Consider the following 20,447-nt stretch of genomic DNA (forward strand, 5'->3'; position numbering starts at 1 on the left):
CCATTTCTCAGAAACGCTTTCAAAGTTGTTTGTATAAGTTTCTTGTATGTTTTTATTATTTAATGTGATCAATGACAGGATTTAAGATTCATGAATTCCATACATTCTCAAATGAGATTCCATTTAATGTATTTGCCTTTTATTGTAAACTGTATGCATGTGTATGACACAAAGACAACAAAGCACAGTACAGTTTTTTTCTGCATTCATTCCAGCTTAGTTAAAGCGAGAGAGAAAACATACAGAAACATTACTTTTATAAGTTGAAGAATATTGGTTGTAATGAGCACCTAAAACAGAAGTCCCACACATTTCTGTCAGAAATGCAGAAGATGGTTTGCTTCAACTTCTTTGCATTGTCTGCTGGATCCTGAGTTCTTGGGTGCACCTAACACGAATGAAACTTCTTTGTGAAAAAGTAATTTAGAAACTAAGGCCTTGAAAAGTGTAACTTTTTAAAGTAACTTATTTCCCTCAACGCAAATAAACTTAATCTTGAAGTCTCTTGCTGTGCGGTAAAATGAGGACATCTTAAATAACATAAAGAGTGGATGTCCTATTGTCATAATTAGATAGAAAGCAGAGAAAAAAAAAAGAAAAAGCGCTATTAAAATGAAATTATTATTATTATTACCATTATTATTATTATTATTATTATTAAATCAAACAATTAAAAGTAAACAATAAGAAGACACAATTGTAAAGACTGACTCCTACTGTTTTAGGGATGTCCCGTCATTTAATACAGATTCCAATCTATTACTTGCAGTATATTTACCTAAATGTCACTTGAAATTACATTTGGCAGTTGTAGCCTACTTAATCTGACACACCTTATTTTTTAATGAGCTTCTTGTTCCAAATGCTGAAGGGCCTGGTTCTAAAATATTAAGCTTGAAAGCTTAAATTAATGATATAATGTGAATGAAAGTTTAATCGCAGAATGTGACTGAAATTGTCGTGACATGATCGGCTAGGGTTGTGATGGCACAGTGGATATGACACATGCCTTTGGTGGGGAAGACCCAGGTTCAATTCCCACTGTGATACATCAACCAGTCAGCTAAGTGATATGTAATGTAAGCTAGAGAGAAGGTGGATCGGTGCATTGGGAGCTACTGAAAAACTCAGTGATGTTACAGAGTGGAGTCTTTAGCTAAATAATCTTTGGTCCAGTAAAGACAACAGCTGCACAGATCACTTTTACCAAACAGATAAGTTTTTGTTTCCATCATTGGAACTCACAGAATTAGTTAGTGACAGCTGACATGACCTGCTTCCAGCGATGTGTGTCATTAGTGAAATGGTGACGGTCAGCGCTGGCTGAAAATGACGAGCTGCTACCTGAATGTTTTGCATCTTTGCTAAGGAGAACAAGAGAGGAGAGATTCAGTTACCGTTTTGCTAGTCTATATCAAAGAAGTTCTACTTCCGGGATTGTCCAGTCCTGTCGAAAATTTTGCCAAATGTCACTTGTCGGATGTCCTTCGGATGTCCTTCGGCTTTCTTTGTGTTGGAATTTTAAATTCCATTCGATTTCTGAAGATTATGGTTAACTGCTCCTCAGATCTCTTCAGGGTAAATCCAGACCGTTAGCTAGACTATCTGTTCAATCTGTTTTCTGTTTTTTTTGAATGTACACGTTCCACCAAAACAAGTTCTTTCCAAAGCATAAGCTTTTTTTCTTTTGGCTGCGTCCGCAAATAGTACCACCAAAGATTATGAATGGTTTAAAGAAAAGCCAATAATCCAGAGCATGTTTTTCTCCCATCCCGGAATGCTGTGTGGACTAGCCGGACCCTTCTTCGCAGCGCTGTGGAGAAAGGTTTTGCAATGCGAGACTAGTGTTTTATCAGCATCACTTTCACGCCCGAATTTTCCATTGCATATGCAGGAAACACTTGTACAGTAGACTAATCTACAGTTAAGGAGAACAGTGTTGCCACACTAGCAGTATGATGTGAACAAAGAACAGTAGAGTACAGTGAAAAAAGGAACCTTGCATCTGTAATAGGGAGACCAAGGAATGACCAAGTCCTAACTTAATTTAAATACATAACTGAAAAAATAAATGGAAATAACACTTTTGTTAGTGATTCAAATTGGTAATTTCCCCAATCATGTAAATGCAGGTAAAATAAACTGGGATAGGAAGAACTGTAATATCTAGATTCTTCAATCAAGCATCCAAAATGTATCAGCTTTTTGACCTATGTTTAAAAAATCCTACTGATAAACTTATAATAACAATTCAAACATTGTTGTCCTCAGCTGACTGCCAACCTGAAAGATGGATCATTTACCACTCAGCCGTAACAAACTTGAAAGCAACTATTTTTGATGGTTTTTGGCCAGATGAAACGTCCACCTTTCTTATTCCAGCTTAACCTTTTTGGTGATGGTACACAGTTTTCAGTCTGTTTATCACACTTGACATTACATAAAGAGAAAAATATTGAGTGGATTTCAGAGATGCCAAGGACCACAGAACATGTCCTGATTCAACATTCATCAGAATCTCTCTTTTCATATTGAGGGAGCTGCATTCCCTCTCCTGCACATTGACATTACTTGTGTGGAATCACAGACGACAGAAAAGGCTCATAGATTTTTCTGGTACATAGGGTCACGGCTGCAACTCACTGATCTTTTTTTAAACAGCATGTATGACAAATTTTGTATTTACTGTCACGGAAAATGTTTCGTTGATCAAAACCGGACACTTTGAGTCTTTTTCGCTGAAGTTGATCATATGAACCTGAGTTTTTTTTTTTTTTTATAAATAGAATTTTAAATTAAGCAACTGACAATTTATGAGAACATAGAGCTAAATACCAGACTAAGAACTGACTGTATAAGTGGCATGAAAGCACTGTACCACCTTGATCTAATACTTTGAACCATGACTTTAGTCTTAAGGACAGTTTTGCATTCAAGCATGTAGAACTGCAGCAACATTTTTTCTTTAGAAAGCCACATCTGAACTGTCTTGTTGAGTCAGTATGTGAGAACATTCATGTTGAGAGAAGTTGCACAAAGCACTAACACGCTAAGCATTGCCAGAGCATCCCATTAGTCAGTCAAAAAAAGCATATAGTGGTAACAATTCCAAATGTTGCTGTACAATTAATTATCTTAGAAATAATTGAGTTTAACAATATAATTGTCTCTTTCAGTCAAATTTAAATGTATTTATTTATTAACTTTGGAAACAAGTTAAAGTTAAGAATGAATTTCTAGATACATCTTTAGCAATATATCACTGTTATGTGATTAAGATAATGTAATGATAAACACAGCCTATGAAGTAAAAACGCCTCATTATTATTATAAAACCTTTTTCTAACTGTATCTCCATTTGTCATTTTTGTTTCCATGAATGTGTATAGGGTCAAGGGCCAACAACTAACACTGTAAATGATAACAAAAATATGTACTCCAACCAATACTCATTTATATAATTATAATTTGGCATATCTAAACAAAATCAACGATTACCAGTCAGTCATTCCCTTAAGACCTTAGGTTATGTTAGCAAATAGTTGCAGTTAAGCAAAGATACTATGATTATGTTGAAAACAATTGACAATTAGACAATTACGTGATCATTTTTACAGGCCTATATAGTCTATGTATGTAAGTGGGGAACAGCAGAAATGATGACTAGTTAGACAGACTTTTTGTAGCATAAGGTAAATGGTATGAGCCAAAATAAAGATACAATGTTTTGTACTGTAGAAGAAGAGGACCATGTGTATGAAAAAGACATGATTAATTGTTATATCTTGCTGCCCTTCCAAGTTTGACAGTGTGTCTGAATTTACTAAAATTGGAAGAGTCTGGGATACAAATTAAAATGTATTTCATTCTCTGCATGTCAAATAGATAAATTTAGCTTACCATCAAACTTTTTATGCCTCGAGACAAATGTCGTCCTCATGTTGTTGCTATTCTCCTCAACCATGTTCTCAAACTCCAGTTTGCTCTGCTGGTTGAGTTTGTCCTCCATCTCGGATGTGCAGCAGGTGTATCCCTGAGGACAGACACGCAGGTGCTCACCTGAGGGACAGAGACAAAGAGCACAGGATTTTTACACACATCACTGCCACAGGATTCGGTTTTTCAAAAGGCCCAGGAGTCTTTGATCAAAACTCTGGTGTGATTTTTGGACTCATCACTGAAGCTATCAAAGAGGGACAGACCATAACAAATGGGGAAGGAAGAATATTATTAATATAATATAATATAAGATTTGATGGTACCCTGCTAGTGTGTGAAAAAGAGATGGAGCATATATGTGTATACATCTCATGTAGTATTTTCTTTATATTACAGCAACAAAAACAGAGCTTGTGTACGTCAGCATTGCATCAGTTGGAAAGCATTGAATTCAGAAACTATATATCTGTTTCTAGAATTTTGACTCCGGCTAAACGCAGTAGTAGAAATCATCCAAACTTATCTTTAAAACAGCATTATTTGTTGTTTTGGTCAATTATGTTGAGGTCAGCATGATAAACTGTAAACACAAAATTAACCTGCTGTCACTTTATAAGCACATGTTAGCAAACAATTGCTTATGTGCACATTCACCAGACACCAAGCAACTACTAACTAAACTAAACATTAGCATCCATTTAGTCTTTTTTCTGGCCACCTGAAGAATGCAAGTGACAATCACCTTTTAGCTCTGTTTTGGTCTCCACCAACTCCTGAGGGAAATATATGTCTCTTTAGCTGCTAAATGTTCTACTTTGTTTACCAGCTAGTTGCTAACTGTATCGGTCTGCTGTTGTTGACTGAGCACTATGTGTACGGTGAATTGATCAGAGCGTTTTTGCTGAAAACTACTCCTGAAAGTTACGCTGTGGCTGAAAACAATGCACATGAGAGCAAGGCACTAAAACGCCATGTAGTGTAGAGCTGACGGGAACTACAGAGTTGGGTGACAACTCTCTCTAGGTTTGTGGCTACGCTTGAACCCTCTCACGCTACACACATCACACTCATTTGAGACAATGTTAACATAAAAATATTGATTAGTGCAGCTTTAGGCAGGAATATTAAAATTTCAGAATCACAGTGTATGTACTCCAGTGCTCCCTGTAATAATAAAAACAATCTAAGTGTAAAAAATAAGTTTAAAAGAATTAAAGAAAATGTGTGTTGTTAATGTTTTTTGCTGAGGGTGTGAGACCTCTACCATTAAGACTTCACATGCCACCCCGAGTCACTAAACAATCTCAACAGCAACAGCATCTCTTTTTGGGAACAATGGCTACTTCGGACAGACTTCACTAAGCTTACTTACTTATTTATTTACAGAAGTGGAGATCTCAAAAATTTCAACAAATCCAATATTATCTGCATGGCCAGGTACTACTAAGGCTGATTGGTGAAATACTGCAGTGAGCTGACAGGATTGAAACAGCAGTCGCATCAGCGTCTGAAATGTTTTACACAGTCTTTTGCTGTACATTTTGTTGGTAAATGTGAGATGTTCGAGTCCCACACATCTGGTCTTCATAGCAGAAACAAGGAAATTCATTTGACCCGTTCTTCTTACTCGCTTGGTCAGTGGCTCTCGGCTCAGAGTGCACGTAGGACTGCTGGGATTGTCGCGAGTAATGAAAATGCAATAGAGGGCCCCGACTGTCAATCAATATCTTCCATTCACGCGGGTCCCTGATTAGTCCGAGCCCGTAAACAACTGTTTACCCTGCTTACCATATAGTTACAAGCTTGTAGACATTACTTAAAAAGGTAAGAACATGTAAAACAACACTTCTTTGGCTCCAACTTTGCCTTTAGAAAAACAACAATCCTTTGTATTACATCACACATCTGAAAATACTCTCATTAAACAGACTCTCACATCTGTGGATTATCCTTTGTGTGTAAAAGAGCTTGGATAACATGAAGAGTAAGGGGAAAATAGTTGGAAGTCTGACGATATGAAACGTTCAGCTGTAGAGCTATAATGCACAGCATTATCAGACAGAAACGTGGCTTCACCCATCATGCATTTAACACAATCTCTATCAGGGTGATGGCAGCATCACCAGGCAGGTGTTCTCTTTAGTATCACGGAGAGACGTGAGATAATAAAGAATGATGAGTTGAGCCAGATAACAAGAGACTTCTGAAGCATACATTGTTAGAGTACTAAAAGAACCTTTGGTTGAGACACCTACTACTCCAAACAACAGGATGTTTTTAGGACAAGAGTATAAACGTCCATGAGTGACCCAATCCATGTAAAGGCTTAAAATCTGATGTATCCAATGACTTGCACTGAGCAACCTCACAGACAACACTCACCCAACTTGAAATAAATCTACAAGGATGCATGTGATAATATGCCTAAATACAGAGATACCACATTCATGCACAAAGTACAAAATGACTCTCGGACTCACTTTAAAATAAAAGCTCTATATCAATGCAGTCTATTCATCATTTTATTACGGGCTTGTTTGAATGGGTGGGCGCCTTTTTAACAGGCACTGCACTAGTACAACTGAATGCAACAGAAATTGCACAACCAACTGACCATTAGCAATAGCCAGTTAAAAGTTAAAATTAAAGTGAGTAAGCTTCCAACATGAATCCCAGGGAGAGAACCCGGTTGCCAAAATATGCCCATTTACAAACCAATAGATAACCTGCTTATCTCCTAAAATACCTTACATTACAGTGTCTATTTTGTTATTATTTCTGACAAAAAGCATGTCAATCTAAAGTTGCATCTATGACATTGTCTCTCAGCAGCAGGGGATTTAGACAGACTTGATGGCTCCATCATGGACTACTTGTCAGTCAGAAGATAAGACCCACATAAAACAAAGAAACCACAAAAAAAAAACTTAGATTGTGGTTAATGTGTAAACAAAGAAACTACACTGGTGATAATTTTCATTTTTAAACTGTTTGTCTTCTTGGGCAGCAACATCTGCAAAGCCAGTAAAGCTGTTGCTCAAAAAGGAAGCAGTTGTGACAATTCTTTAAAAAAAAAAGAAGCACCCACTCTTTGCCTCGTTACTGGTGTACATACATAGCAATTTTTGGGGTGCCACATTTTCTGATCCTCGCCTTTTAGCTCTCCTCTGCTGCTTTACGTCAGAGAGCGTCGGACATCATTATCATCATCATCATTATGAGGTTTAACCCCCCCCCCCCAGTTCTACATGTTAACATTTGATAAAGAGATGAAACGGTTGTTGCTGTGCCAGTGGTGGATTGGTGCAGAATAGACTCACTGGGCTATTTTTGATGGATCCTACTATACAATGCAGGCCATGGTGTTCTGCATGCATATACAGTAAGCTATAGATGACAGAGCTGTGCGTGGATAATGAAACAAGGGGGATGCAGTTGGTACGTGCTGGTACTCTTAAATGTGCTTAATCCTTAATCAGTCCTTAGAGGGGCACCAAGCTACAGTAATGAGGTGCACCATCAACAGTTCAACACTAGCCCAATTTCTCCAGAGTAATGCAAAAGCCTCCTGGCCACCGAGACCAAACTCTCTAAAACAAAAAAATATGCTGAAATGCAGAAGTCGATTTTTCGGACAGTCTTTAAGGCTCTTTTATTCTTCTACTAAACAACAGTAGCGTAATCTCTTAGCAAAGCAACAGCCTTCCTCAACTGTCACACATTATTTTCACTCTGTGGAGATACAACGCTGTGTGACAATCTTTATTCCAAGCTGTGATCGGTTTAACACATGCATGCAGAGAAAACAATATCATGCAGGGTACAGAGCTTGTGGAAGCAAGTAGCATAGTGGTATAATTTAAGGGTGAAGCTATTTGTACCCCATTATACTTAGCAGTGTATGCTATTCATACCCTGTTACAATTAGAAGGGAATGCTATTTGTACCCCGTTGCACACAGCAATGTGTCTATTAATACCCCTTCTGGTACAAATATCAATGTATGCTATGCTTACCGGTGTATACATTTGAAGTGGATTATATCCGTAGCAATGTATAAATTAGTAGAAGATGATTTCTGTACCCTGGTATAAGCTACCCAATATTTACACACAGTTATCCATACTACTCATGTATAACATCTTTTGGGAATATTGCTCTGTGGCCTAAATAAAATTGTTGCAGTGTCCAATATTTCACACACTTCCGAGAGACGTTGATACATTCACTTGCGTGGTTATCGACCTGGGGGCGAGCCCTGACTTACGCAATGGCATGCAAATGATTCAATCCAAAATGAAAAACACAAGATTTCTTCAGTGGGGAATCAAGCCCCAGACTCCTGTGCCAAGGCTCACTGTTCTAACCACTCATCTAGCAGTTCTTGTCAAATGTAGTCCAGTGGTTGACCACTGAGTGTATTTAAGCCTTGGTTGCTAGGTAACCATACCGTATACAAAAAAACTAACTAACAACGGTTGTATGTTTTCAGACAGAAAGCACAACTGTAGTATCCATTTTCCGCTAGAAATTCAATTGTTATAAACTTTAGAGACAAAACTTTAATATGCCAGTTTCTGCTGTCCAGGAAGATGAATGTTGACCATGACATCGAAGTATGCAAGCAACGTGTTTTTGTTGTTAAGTCACAGGGTGTGAATAGCTCAGCTGTCTGGCCTCGGCTATTCGTACCGGGACTGGAAATAGACACTCTGATTATTTTTATTTTCATGTTTTATCAGCGTTTTGTTTAATGTTTTCTTAAACTTGTGTTGTTGGTTTATGTCAAGCAACATTCTCGTGAGTGTTGGTGTGTTGCTTATGTTTGAGCTCTCATCCACTGAAACAGCATATAATTTAAGTATCAGCGTCGTGCAACATCCATCAGATTTTGTTTTTGGAAGGAGATGTTTACATTGAGTTTGACTTGGGGTCAGTGTCAACTGGCATGCATCAGCTGGTTGATAAATGTCAAAGAAAACACCATATTTCAGCTTTGTGGACTGCGTTTCCCAAGATCTGAAATTGTTGAAACAACAAGCAAGAGCAGTAAGAGATCTGCTCAAAAGTAGTTTTTTTTTCATAATCATGGATAACTTAAGGAAAACGGCCTTTGCTCACAGCATTAGGAAACCCTGCAACTCTGAACTATGTCAATGTCAATGTGAAGTTTCCGTTGATGCAACAAATTGACTTAACCTGTCAAAGTAGGCAGAACACCTCTGTTGGCCACTAAAGGTTGGCAAAAAAGGATAAAAAAAATCAATAAAAGGGCAGAACTGCCCTGAATGACAGCTGAAAGGAAACCCTGGTACTCTTAGTTTTTATAAGTTAGACACCCCTCTATTCATCTGTTTGTTTTTGTATAACACATCATTTGACTTACCTAGCTACTTTAACCACTTTGGAAAAAAGGTGCTGCTGCTGTTAACAAACATAAAATAGGACTTTGTGAGAAGCAGCCAGGAGTGTGAGCAGCATGTTTATAATGTGTCTTTTTTCAAGTTTTTGCTTCTCTCCTTTTCTCACACATCTTTTATTCTGGTTGCTTCCAACAGTACAGATGCCAAAATAAAAGATATAATAGAAATAGCCAAATAATGCCAAATAATTCAAGACACAACTGTTCAACATTTTTAAACAAATCTAGATGGGATTTTGGCCCACTATACCATGTCTGTTGCATTCTAGTTGGTTGTTTTTCACCCAAGATGGAATCTGAAGCCAAGCTGTCAATACACTGTACGCTTGTGTGATCAAAGTTGTGAACGGACTCTGTCAGGCTGAGTTAAACTTGTAAGTCTCAATACCAGAGTAGTGGTGGACACAATAGAAATTTAGGGATGTCTGTATGGGTATGAAACACAAATGGTGTTGCTTTAGGAAATGCATTAAAGATGAATTAAACCAATTGTGAGTGCATTCATGATTTGCCTAATATAATCAAGATTGTAAACGACAAAACAAGAAAGCTGTTTAAATTAAATAAGACATTTAAACAAATCATGTACCAATTTAACAGTCAACAAGACCCACTCCCCACCTTTGTCAAGGCAGTATGATACAGTGTGATTGTGTATAGTGCAGTTCCATTCTATAGCTCCTATGAACAGTTGCACAATTATTTAAAAAAATGAATATCTGAAGGATTTACACTAAACCTCCCTCCTTCCCATTATAACTATACTAGCAGACCAAATATGGTTATACTGAAATATTCAACTCGCTGACAATAGTAAAAAAAAAAACACAATTATTTTGTCTTGCTGTTACCATATGCTTACAAAGACAATTGCTTCAGTATTGAATTTTGAAAAATCAGAGCTGTTAGGAAGTAGAGTACTGAGGCAAAAAAAAAAAAAAAGAACACTTTTTTTTTCTGCCAACTTTACCGTTAGCTGCAGGTGAAGAGGGGCAAGTCGGAAGCTGGGGACAGTCCCAGAGCATGCCTACTGCATCTGTTAAAATGGTTTGCCAAATCAGTAGTGTGACCAAATTTTTTACTGCTGCTGAAACCTTTGCACATTTTCTAAAAATAACTTTTGGGTTCTATGTGTTCTTTCTTTCAGACTTTTGACAAACAGGCACAGGACAAAAGGGACAGTGTAAAGTTTTAACTGAGTAGGCAGCAGAGATACATACTGTATGTAAGCCTGGGGTGACAACGCTGACAGCAGTGCTAATATATTAAAACTGAAGCATGTGTCACATCAGGCTCTTCATATAAAGAAAAAACTGCTTTCATTTAGATGTAAAACAACAGAGCTGAATCTTCAACATCAGGGCTGGCACATCCACCCACATTCATGAATCATTACGCTCCTAACCTGATCTTAAATTCAGGGATCAGCAGTCACAGACAAGCCTATACACACATATAATACATTATTCACTCACAGGTTTATCTATGACTTATGAGCAAATAGTTATGGAATCACTGTGGGGGGAAACAGCGTGGATAAAATGTCTTCAATTGTGTCTTTAACCCAGTACAGCTTTCTAATGTTCCACTCTGTGCTTGCAGCTGCCTCATGTCAGAAGGCACCGCAGCACATCTTTCAGAATGAGCTGAACAGAGATTTAAATGTATGCAATTACAGAAGGCAAGAAAATTAAGGACAAATGCTAATCTTCTTTGGGGATTTTACAGTAAAAGGTTCTGGCATTTGCTCAAATGTTTACTAATCAAAAGGAAGTGAGGCATAAGAAATATTGTGCGGCTTACAAATGCAATCACGCATTAGTTGTTTTGTTTAGTTTCTTTGATGTGCAGATGTGTTTGGCCCCTTTGGATCACGATCTTCATGGACTGCGAACCATGATTGAAGCGTAGCATTGTAATTAGGTGAAATCGCTGACTACAGAATCAGAGAATGCTCACATAGGTTGGCTCAATGCTGATGAATGGTTGGAGAGAAAACAACAAGACAATGCCCATTTGACACATGCAATCAGCCACAAAGACGCCAAGAGAGCTCCTTTCACAGAAGCTCCCCAACCCATTATGAATGTTACTATAACATTCCTATGTGTGACACGTTTGTTTAACCACATTAAATTGCAGGGATAGTCAGGGATATGTAGGTCATTGGGAGGAAATTGATGGACCTGGAGGTATGATCATGCAGAGATTAAAGAAGAACTAACATATTTGGCCTCGGTTCCTCTTGGCTTCGGGTCCCTTGATGTTAAAGAAGCATGTGCTTCGCATGTTTGAAGTTTCACACACAGGCAGATGCTGCAGTCATCTCTAATGGGCAGGCGTAAAAGATGGCACATTTCTTATCCTTGTCTTCTCATAGTGATTCATTAAAATTGTCAGCAGAGCCTACAGTACATTCGGCAGCCATGTCGCTCAACAATTGCAGCACATGCCCTGTTGAGATGCAACAGATTCACAGTTTAGAAATGTCTCAGATGAACTAGCGTGGAGGGTTGCTACAGAGATTTTCTCTGCTGATTCGAAATTAAGATAAATCAGCCATTTCTCACTACAAATACAAAGACTGTCCTTCACAGCATATTGCCAGCAACCTTTTATTTCATTAATGAGAACTAACTCTAGACAGGCATGAGTAGCTGCTTTAAAGGAGAATTCCGGCCAATTTTTATGTTAATCTTGATCTCTATAAATATGCGAGTACTTTCGACCAACCTGAATCGGTGCAGGCAACACTGAGTAGCTGCAGTTAGCGTACAAGATTCCACTGAGCTAAAAAGGCAGTTATCGGAGCAAGTTTTAGAGTGCCTTTGTGCTTCTTAACAGACACACAATGCAATTAATATGTCTAAACAAGGCCCTTACGTAACATCAAGATGCGTTTTCAAGTCAGACATTGTTTTAATTCACCTACCCTGTCTTGTTCTTGATGGTGGTTAGCCTGGTTAGCGGCTATTCATATGTGTGTTGAGTCAGGCTTTTAAATCATAACACAGCAGTTCCGTGTGTATTTGTAGCCAAAAAATGTTGGCTGATATTGCCAATATTTAAGCAATATCTCCCTCTTTGTTATAATGTCCTACTTTTCACTCCGAACAGTCAAGTGTGACTTTTGATTTCCAAGGTGTTCAGACAACATGTCTTACACACTTGCTCTTATTAACCCCGGCGCTAAATGTGTTGCCACTGCATTAATGATCCACCATCAAAAGATACATGCAGTTTAACTACTTCAAAATGTTCTACTTTGGAGATTAAAATGCTAAAGCGGCTTGTTTTTTTCAATTGTATCCCTCATAACTACAAAACATATGTTGCAGTAAAAGCTTTAGAATATTTCAGGGCAGCTGTGGGAAAAAAGGGGGTTCAATGCCCATGGATGGTCTGATGCCAGATAGTGTGATTAACTCCGAAAAGGATCCATTAGTCTACCTGGCCAAAGGGCAATCTGCATATGTGCCATGCCATCTGGTCCATCCCTTGACCACTCTTGCCAGCATTTATAAAGTGAGGACATTCTCACCAGAGCTTTGTGCCAAACACGCCAACACATCATGAAGTCAAGAGAGAAAAATGTGTTACTCACCCATGCTGGAAATTCATAAAAAGGTGAAGTGATCAGGTAAAAGAAAATTATTTCTGCGGTGTGGCAGCATCTATTCTACTCAGAGCTGGTGGGTTTTATTCCAAGTTTGTCCACAGTCAGTCAGTCTAGTATAAAGAGCCAGAAAGAGCGAAGTATAGCATATACAGTAGGTGCTATGCAGGTCACCCACATTTTGACTGAAATCAGGATTTGTTTTTATCTGGTTCCAGGATAATTTAGGCGGCTGCCTGTTAGTGACCACTTCCCACCAAAGCATAGCCAAGCTCAATAACAGGGAAGCAACAAATTGAATGAATCACATTTATTATCATTGATCCATCACCAAATTCCAGCTCCAGTTTCATTTAGCACTGCCTCTGGGATATTGCCCCCTCTCTGCTCTTATAGTCCGGCTGCCACAGATACTTATTGCCTTCAAATGAAGGCAGAGGGGTGCAGAAGCAGGTCCATGCTCTTGACATTTCAATTCATTCAATTGAGTTTACTTGAGCCAGGTCTTGTGCAATATCCATCATTCAGTTTAGTTGTAACTCAGTTTCCCAGTTTTGAGCATTGGGAGATATCAGACTATCCTACTTGTGATTTTGCATATTTAATAAAGAGGTGGGTGATGTAATGATTTGTTTCATGATACATACTGCACGAGACACATTTGACGTAAATGAGATACAAAGTTGTTAAACATCAGCTGTTTTGTTATAACTTTTATACCACAAATCATGCTAATCATACCTTACATTTCTCTTGGTGCATTGGGCCATTGTGGGAAATGTTCAATCAATGAGAGAGGACTTCTCTATGGTTATTTTTTAATCAATGGGATGAAGTACCTTTTTTTAGTCAGGTATTTAATTCATGCAATTAGCCAAAAACAGACAATCCTGCCGGGTTATTTAATGCCTAAGCTGCTACTGAATGGATTTTACAGAAAACTTGTATTATAATTATATATAAATATTGTGAAATAAGATTACATACTGTATGCCTTAATTACACATTTATATTTTACTTATTTTACTTCCAATAATCTAATAGATATGCCTACATGCATAAGACATAAATGTACACTTACACTAAGTATTATAACATTTCTGAACCTTATTTTCACATTTAGTAACTATATCAATAATTGTGCGACACTGAATTAATCCAAAAGAAAATCTTATTTCATGTTGGTCTTAGTCTTAAAAAGCATGTTATTTTCACTCTTGGGTTTTTATAGATTGTCACAACAAAGTCTATGGCAATAAATTCCAGGTTAAGGAAAACTAGACTTTGCAGAAGAGGAGCAAAGTTAAACATACTAACTCTCTTTGGACTAAATGCTTTAGCCAGGTTTAGCACACTGGGCAGTAAAAGCTAAAAGGCTGCCTGAGCCTCAGCTCCCTGTGAAAGGCTGACACCTTTATGTTTGAGATCTATTGACTCAGGTACAGAATAGGCCCCTCACACATTTAGGCCATGACTGTCCTGTCTTTATTTGTACTGCGGCACATTTAAAACAAGCCTTTTTTCATCTGACATGACCTAGATTAGAGGGCAAAAGGGAGCAAAATCGCACAAATAGAATTACAGGTTGTTGAATGATGGAAGACTGTATGAATAGTCTGTAATGTTATGTGAAAGGGAAAAAATAGTTAGGAGCAAAAGGTAAACTGAGCAGGTACTCTTGTCAGCTTAAATTCTCCAGATCATATGTTCTGTTTAAAGGTTAACTTTTAAAATGAGCATAATAAACGATTCCTGCAATCAAAGGCATTCTGGAAGTATTGGGACATCTGCTTCCTCCAAGCACATCTACATTTCATTTCATTTTTTAAATGCAAAGAAAAAGTAGGCTACCAACTGTCAGATGATTCTCTGGGTACGTTTAACTTTCTATGATGAAATACATCATATCACCTCTTGCAATCCATTCTACTATGAAGAAACAAATGTATTTTAGAAATTTAAAAAATAGGGACCATTAATAAGTGATTTATAACCCTGCATATCTATAACAGTGCTCATTTAGAAATGACTGGAGTAGAGCTGAAACTAACGACTATCTTGATAATCGATTAATCTGTTGATAATTACTTAGATTCATTGATTATTAATCAGAGGAAAAAAGCTACATTTTAATATTTTCTGCATTTAACAAAAGCTATCCCTAGTCTTAAAATGCTCTTTTAAACATCTGCACCAAGAATAAAAGGGAAATGTAACATTATAATAAGTAATATAGACGGTTCAAAGCCAACATTCTAAACTTAGTCTAGACGGACACTTTTGAGGAAAAACTATAAACTTTCAATAAGAAAAGCAGGTATATTGCCATAAATATAGTTTTAAAAAAACAGTTGCCAGGTTTTAAGGGAGAGCTGACTGAACTGTGTTTTAATTTAACATTGGCTAGTTTAAGTTTCTCAAATGTGATTATGCATCGTTTCTTTGTCATGTATGATTGTGAAGTGAATATACTATTTTGGGTTTGGAGTGTTGGTTAGATTGAACAAGCAATTTGAAGATTTCCCAATGGGCTATGGGAAATTACAATTTACTACTTCCTGCCATTTTATGACAAAAACAACAGGAAATAAAGGAAAATAGGGAAAAAATAATCCTGTAGTTGCAGCGCTGGTATTAACCACTTCACTCATGACATGAGGAGAAAGAATTCTAGAGAACGTTTCTTGTATTTGTAATTAAATCACAATCAAAACTTCAAACACTCTAAACAGGTTGCCTTCTATGGCTTATTAAACATAGGAACATGGTTAATGAAAAGCAATTGTTATGATAAAATAACCCATGAACAAATGAATGATTAAGAGGTTTTACAAGTACGTTTTCAAAGGGTTTCTTAGTTGTTGTTACTTGTCAACAGAAATCAGCGAATTGGAAGTAAACTCAATTACTGTGTTAAATCACATCTGTCTGCATGTTAAAGTTGGAAAAATGCATCAAGCTCGATTGATCTCACCGCTGCTCTGCCATCTGGATCTCCTCTCCATCAACCAAATCATCCACTTTCAACTATTTCCACTGAGGCTTGGGACCCAAATTGAATATGTCCAAACAAGATGACACAGATAATTACCTCAATCGCCCCAGCCATATGTTACCACACTTGGTGGCTGCTAAAATATGTTCTCACTTTGAAATAACTTCCAGAGCTGAAACAGGACAGTAATGTATAGATAAATATACTGTTCACAGTGTGGCGTGAAGCAGGGAGGTATAGCTTAATGTCCTGAATAATATCGAGCTCATAATTTTATGGTGCGCTAGCAAATCTGTCCTTTTGTTAGTAATGAGCAGCCTGCGTGCTAGAGACATGACAGCAGTAGGTGCAAATAAAAACAATTACAATTATCCACACTAGCTTCCATCAATGTAAACTGACAGCATGCCAGGAAGATAATAAAACAATTGATTGTCTTGAATCAAATAGTCAATAGTGAATCAAAGTATTTTTCACTGTGTGCCTACATATTTGTATAGAAATTACAAAAAAAATACAGTGGCTTTGTTTGGGTTAAAATCCAATTTTTTGTCATGCAAACATCTTTTTGCAGAATGTTGCACAATGACAGGATTGCACTAGCCAGGTTCTACACTGAAAACCCAGTTGGACTAAATGAGAAGCTATTATTGAGTTGGAAATATGAAAAGGCAATATCTCAAACTGTAGACAAATGGCCATGGACCTCAGAACATGATTTCCAGATGTGGGAAAAGATAAGCTTATTCTAAATACCGAGGGGATACCACACCTCACTTCTAAGTAGAACATAGTATTTTTCCAAAATAATAAATAACAGTAGGCTAGTGGCGTGGATGTCAACATTGGAGGGAGTTCTGCAGAATTACCGTACATATGGGAGTCATACTGTAAGTAAGACAAGCCTTCTGCTGGGCTCACATCCTATGGGACGGACGGTGGAGATGGAAAAGATTCAAATGTTTACCACTTTACAATTTACGTCATCGGACAAATTCAAAACGGTTGTAGGATTTCAGTGTTAGTCATGTGAAGCTAACAAATGTTGATTATTATATGCCTTAATCACAGTAATTACCCAGAACGGCAAACTTTGTCTGATGTGAAGCGTCAATGTTTGTTTGGTTTTCGGGCACTAGTACATGCCAAATCAAAGATATAGGAGATTTAGCATGTATTTCTAAGTAAAAAAGCAAATATTTATGTTTTCTACAGAAATAGCAGAAGGGGATGAGATTGTTGGAAATGGATGCCAAGCTTTAAACCCACACTACTGTACATAGCCGGTAAGCCAAACTTACCTCCAATAACATATCTTATCTCTTAACATATCTCCAATATGACATACTTGCAGAATTCACCTTAGGGTTTTGAGTTTAACCCAAAGTTGACTTAATTAATTTAGCAAAAATGTCCATTCGAGCCATATTTCAAGAAAAGACTAAATCAAATCATCACATCACAACCGGTGAATATCAAGGTTTCTGTTGTTGTAGACAGGCAATTTCAAATACAATGATCAGCACCCACATTAATGTTTTTATAAACTTTACATCTGACAACTTAATTCTGACTAATTTATCAAGTCGAGCACTTATGTTAAGCTTATGGCCATAGCTCCAGTCTATCAATGTATACTGCATGCCTCTTTCATGGTAGTGCCGATAACAATTTTCCAATAGAATTCACAAAAAAGTCAGAGATGAACCCTGTATGTGAAAATAAGAACATGAAAGCATACGTATGTATTTTCAAATCACACCCATGAAATTGTTGATACAGTCTCATAAGGTGTTTCTAAATTATATGCTGGTTGGAGCTGATGACAGACAGTTTTGTTCTAGTGTGAAGGACTTGAAATATGAGAAATATGATTGGTGTATAAAAAATCTTCACATTGTCTTTGCAAAACATGAAAAGGTTTGTAAGTCATGTCATCATGACCAAAACTGTCAAATTCAGGAAGAAAAATATTTATTTTGTAAATACAAGACCAGCTTGACTAAAGCATTAATCTTCCTCTCCATTATTATTAAACCATACAGAGAATTATGTTACTTCTTCCTAAAGTATTTATTGACTAACAAAACATGATTGTCCTCAATCAAAGCTTGATTTAAACATGAGGTCAATTTCAGTATTAAAATCATAAATCTCTGAATAATGTGTTGTAAAATGTAATAATGGCTTCACTTGAAATTGCCGACCACGGAACTGCTTCTACTGCTGTTATTCAATCAATAGTCAACCCACTTTACAGTGATTTAAAATTCTAATGTTTTTCTTAAGGACATACAGTAATGTAGATGAGGAGAACTCAAAGCACGTCATCAAAGTAAGCAACACCTCAAACCAACAGCTGCACCTGTCGTTAAGGACGACAACTAGTGCTGGCAAAGAAATTAACACGTATCTTTTCAACTGGCGCTATTTCAAGTTCTGTATGCACTGGGTTTAAACTAGTAAGTACAGCTTCCAGTATGGGCCCAGCCTCACAATCTGACATCAACAGAAGTTTTTACCTTACACTTCTTGTTTAGCTATGACATATTACCTGATTAAGTGCCAGTCATTGGATGTTGTAAGTCCTATCTACAACAGTACTACGCATTTGCTAAAGTACATGGTTTAGTTTGCTTTAAGCTACTGCAATCGTCTTACAACATACAACTGTGTTGGTGAAGTTTTGTTTACTAGTTAGTAGAATCAACACAAATAATACAAGAAGAAAGGCACAGTAAAACAGTCAATCATCACTCATCAAAGAGGGGACCCAGATTTAAAATTTCTGCCATGCTAAGTTTGCATGCATATTCTTGATCAGTAAAATACTCAAAAGTTATTAATTATTGATGTCTCTAAATAATCTGTGTATTTTTGTATATGAAGTGTATTATAGTTTATTATACTTGCTTACTATTTGAGGCTAGGAGGGAAGAGCAGACATATGGTGAGGTTAAAGCCTTGCACTCATGCTCTGGATTCATCATGTTAACTAGTGCATGACTCAGTCCTAAACACAACAGCTGGTGGTCTGAAGAGCCTGAGGTAGAGCCCCAGGGTGCGAGATGACCAGCCCACTCATTTACCGGCAGCTTACACAGGGGACAGGAAACAGCAGGGTCCTGGGAGCAGGAGATGAGGCTGGCTTCTTTTCAGATTTTAAAAAGCCTCCAGGAGCCAAAGAACGAGCCAAGAAGCATCACAATGGCAGATGTTTAATTTGACACATGACGAAATCCGAGGGCCCAAAAGATGTAAATACTGGACACATGGCCAATAGCCCACCCATTTCAACAACCCTTTCCAAAATGGTTGCATCCCCTTTCCAACAGGCCTTAAATTGATAACACTAGAACTATGAAGGAGGGAGATATTCTTTCTCAAGCCTCAACATTCTTAGAACAACTTCAAACTGGACCTCTCCTGACATTTGGGTTACATGAGCTTGTCAAGTTTGTCATGACGGCGGGCCTCCCTGGAGATGCACTATGTGGTCCTATTCAAGTCAGTGGTGTGAGCCGAGTGAGCCAAAATGTCTTTTCCAGTTATAAGGATGGGTTATTTAAAGGAACTGCTGGTTCAACCCCAAGGTTCTTCCTTAGTTCCAGATTAATTTCGATGTCATTCTAAAGCACTTTGCAAGTCCTACGTCCAACATGCTTCATTACAAGCCAATTTCATAAAAAATAAATGCAATATGCAGTGCCATGATACATGCAAAATACATCCAATTATACAGAACTATTGAAAATCAAATGGTGTACAAATTGTTCAAGAAAACAGATTTCTTTTTTTATTTGAATTTTTATATTTAAATTTTAAAAAGCTCTTGTACCTTCTTCTCACTCATATTAAGTCTTTAAATGTACATTTTAGCATTTTTGCAGGAATCAATCATCATAAAATACATTAACATCAGCGTTAGTGGGGCACTCACAGATCACTGAGTTAAAAGGAACACAGGGCCTAAACCGGAGTAAAAAAGGAAATGAGGCACACAGGGTGAAAGAACATAGGGCAGACCTCTGACACATGCAGGAGTGTCATTATATCCCCTACGACATTTTACTGCGAAGCCTATTATTTAATGTTATAATTAAGGCCAGAAATGTGACCCGAGGTCATGATCAGCCCTCTAGATTTTTGCATTAACATAAAGATAATACCAATCTCTAGTCTCTCCAGCTCAAAGCAGCAAACAAGATCACATTAAACTGGGTCATGAACTCATGTAATCAGTGTAAATTTCCTAATTTATAACTAGACAACATCATTTACCTGCATGTATTGTCCTGGCTAATAACTGCTGCTCTTTAAAAACACAATTTTCTTCCAATCTGTGTTACAGGGATGGTACTGTGGTTTTCTATTGTCTATTGTCTTGTTACTTGGGGAGCCATTATCATCTATTCACTTGAGACATGCAGTCATGCAGTTGGAACTCTCTTATTACGCCCATTGCAACGCTGCTG

General features: G+C 37.4%; 1 protein-coding gene across 2 annotated transcripts in view; it reads right to left on the reverse strand.

The window, feature by feature from the left end:
- The window catches only part of gpc6a (glypican 6a), a 143,960-nt gene that overhangs the window by 113,170 nt on the left and 10,343 nt on the right, over positions 1–20,447 (reverse strand). For both annotated transcript variants that reach the window (XM_034882142.1, XM_034882134.1), the window contains exon 2: positions 3,901–4,059. In XM_034882142.1, coding sequence (XP_034738033.1) covers positions 3,901–4,059 — 159 coding nt within the window. The remainder of the gene's footprint in view (positions 1–3,900; positions 4,060–20,447) is intronic.

Source organism: Etheostoma cragini, chromosome 1, assembly GCF_013103735.1.
Source record: "Etheostoma cragini isolate CJK2018 chromosome 1, CSU_Ecrag_1.0, whole genome shotgun sequence".
Classification (NCBI taxonomy): domain Eukaryota; kingdom Metazoa; phylum Chordata; class Actinopteri; order Perciformes; family Percidae; genus Etheostoma; species Etheostoma cragini.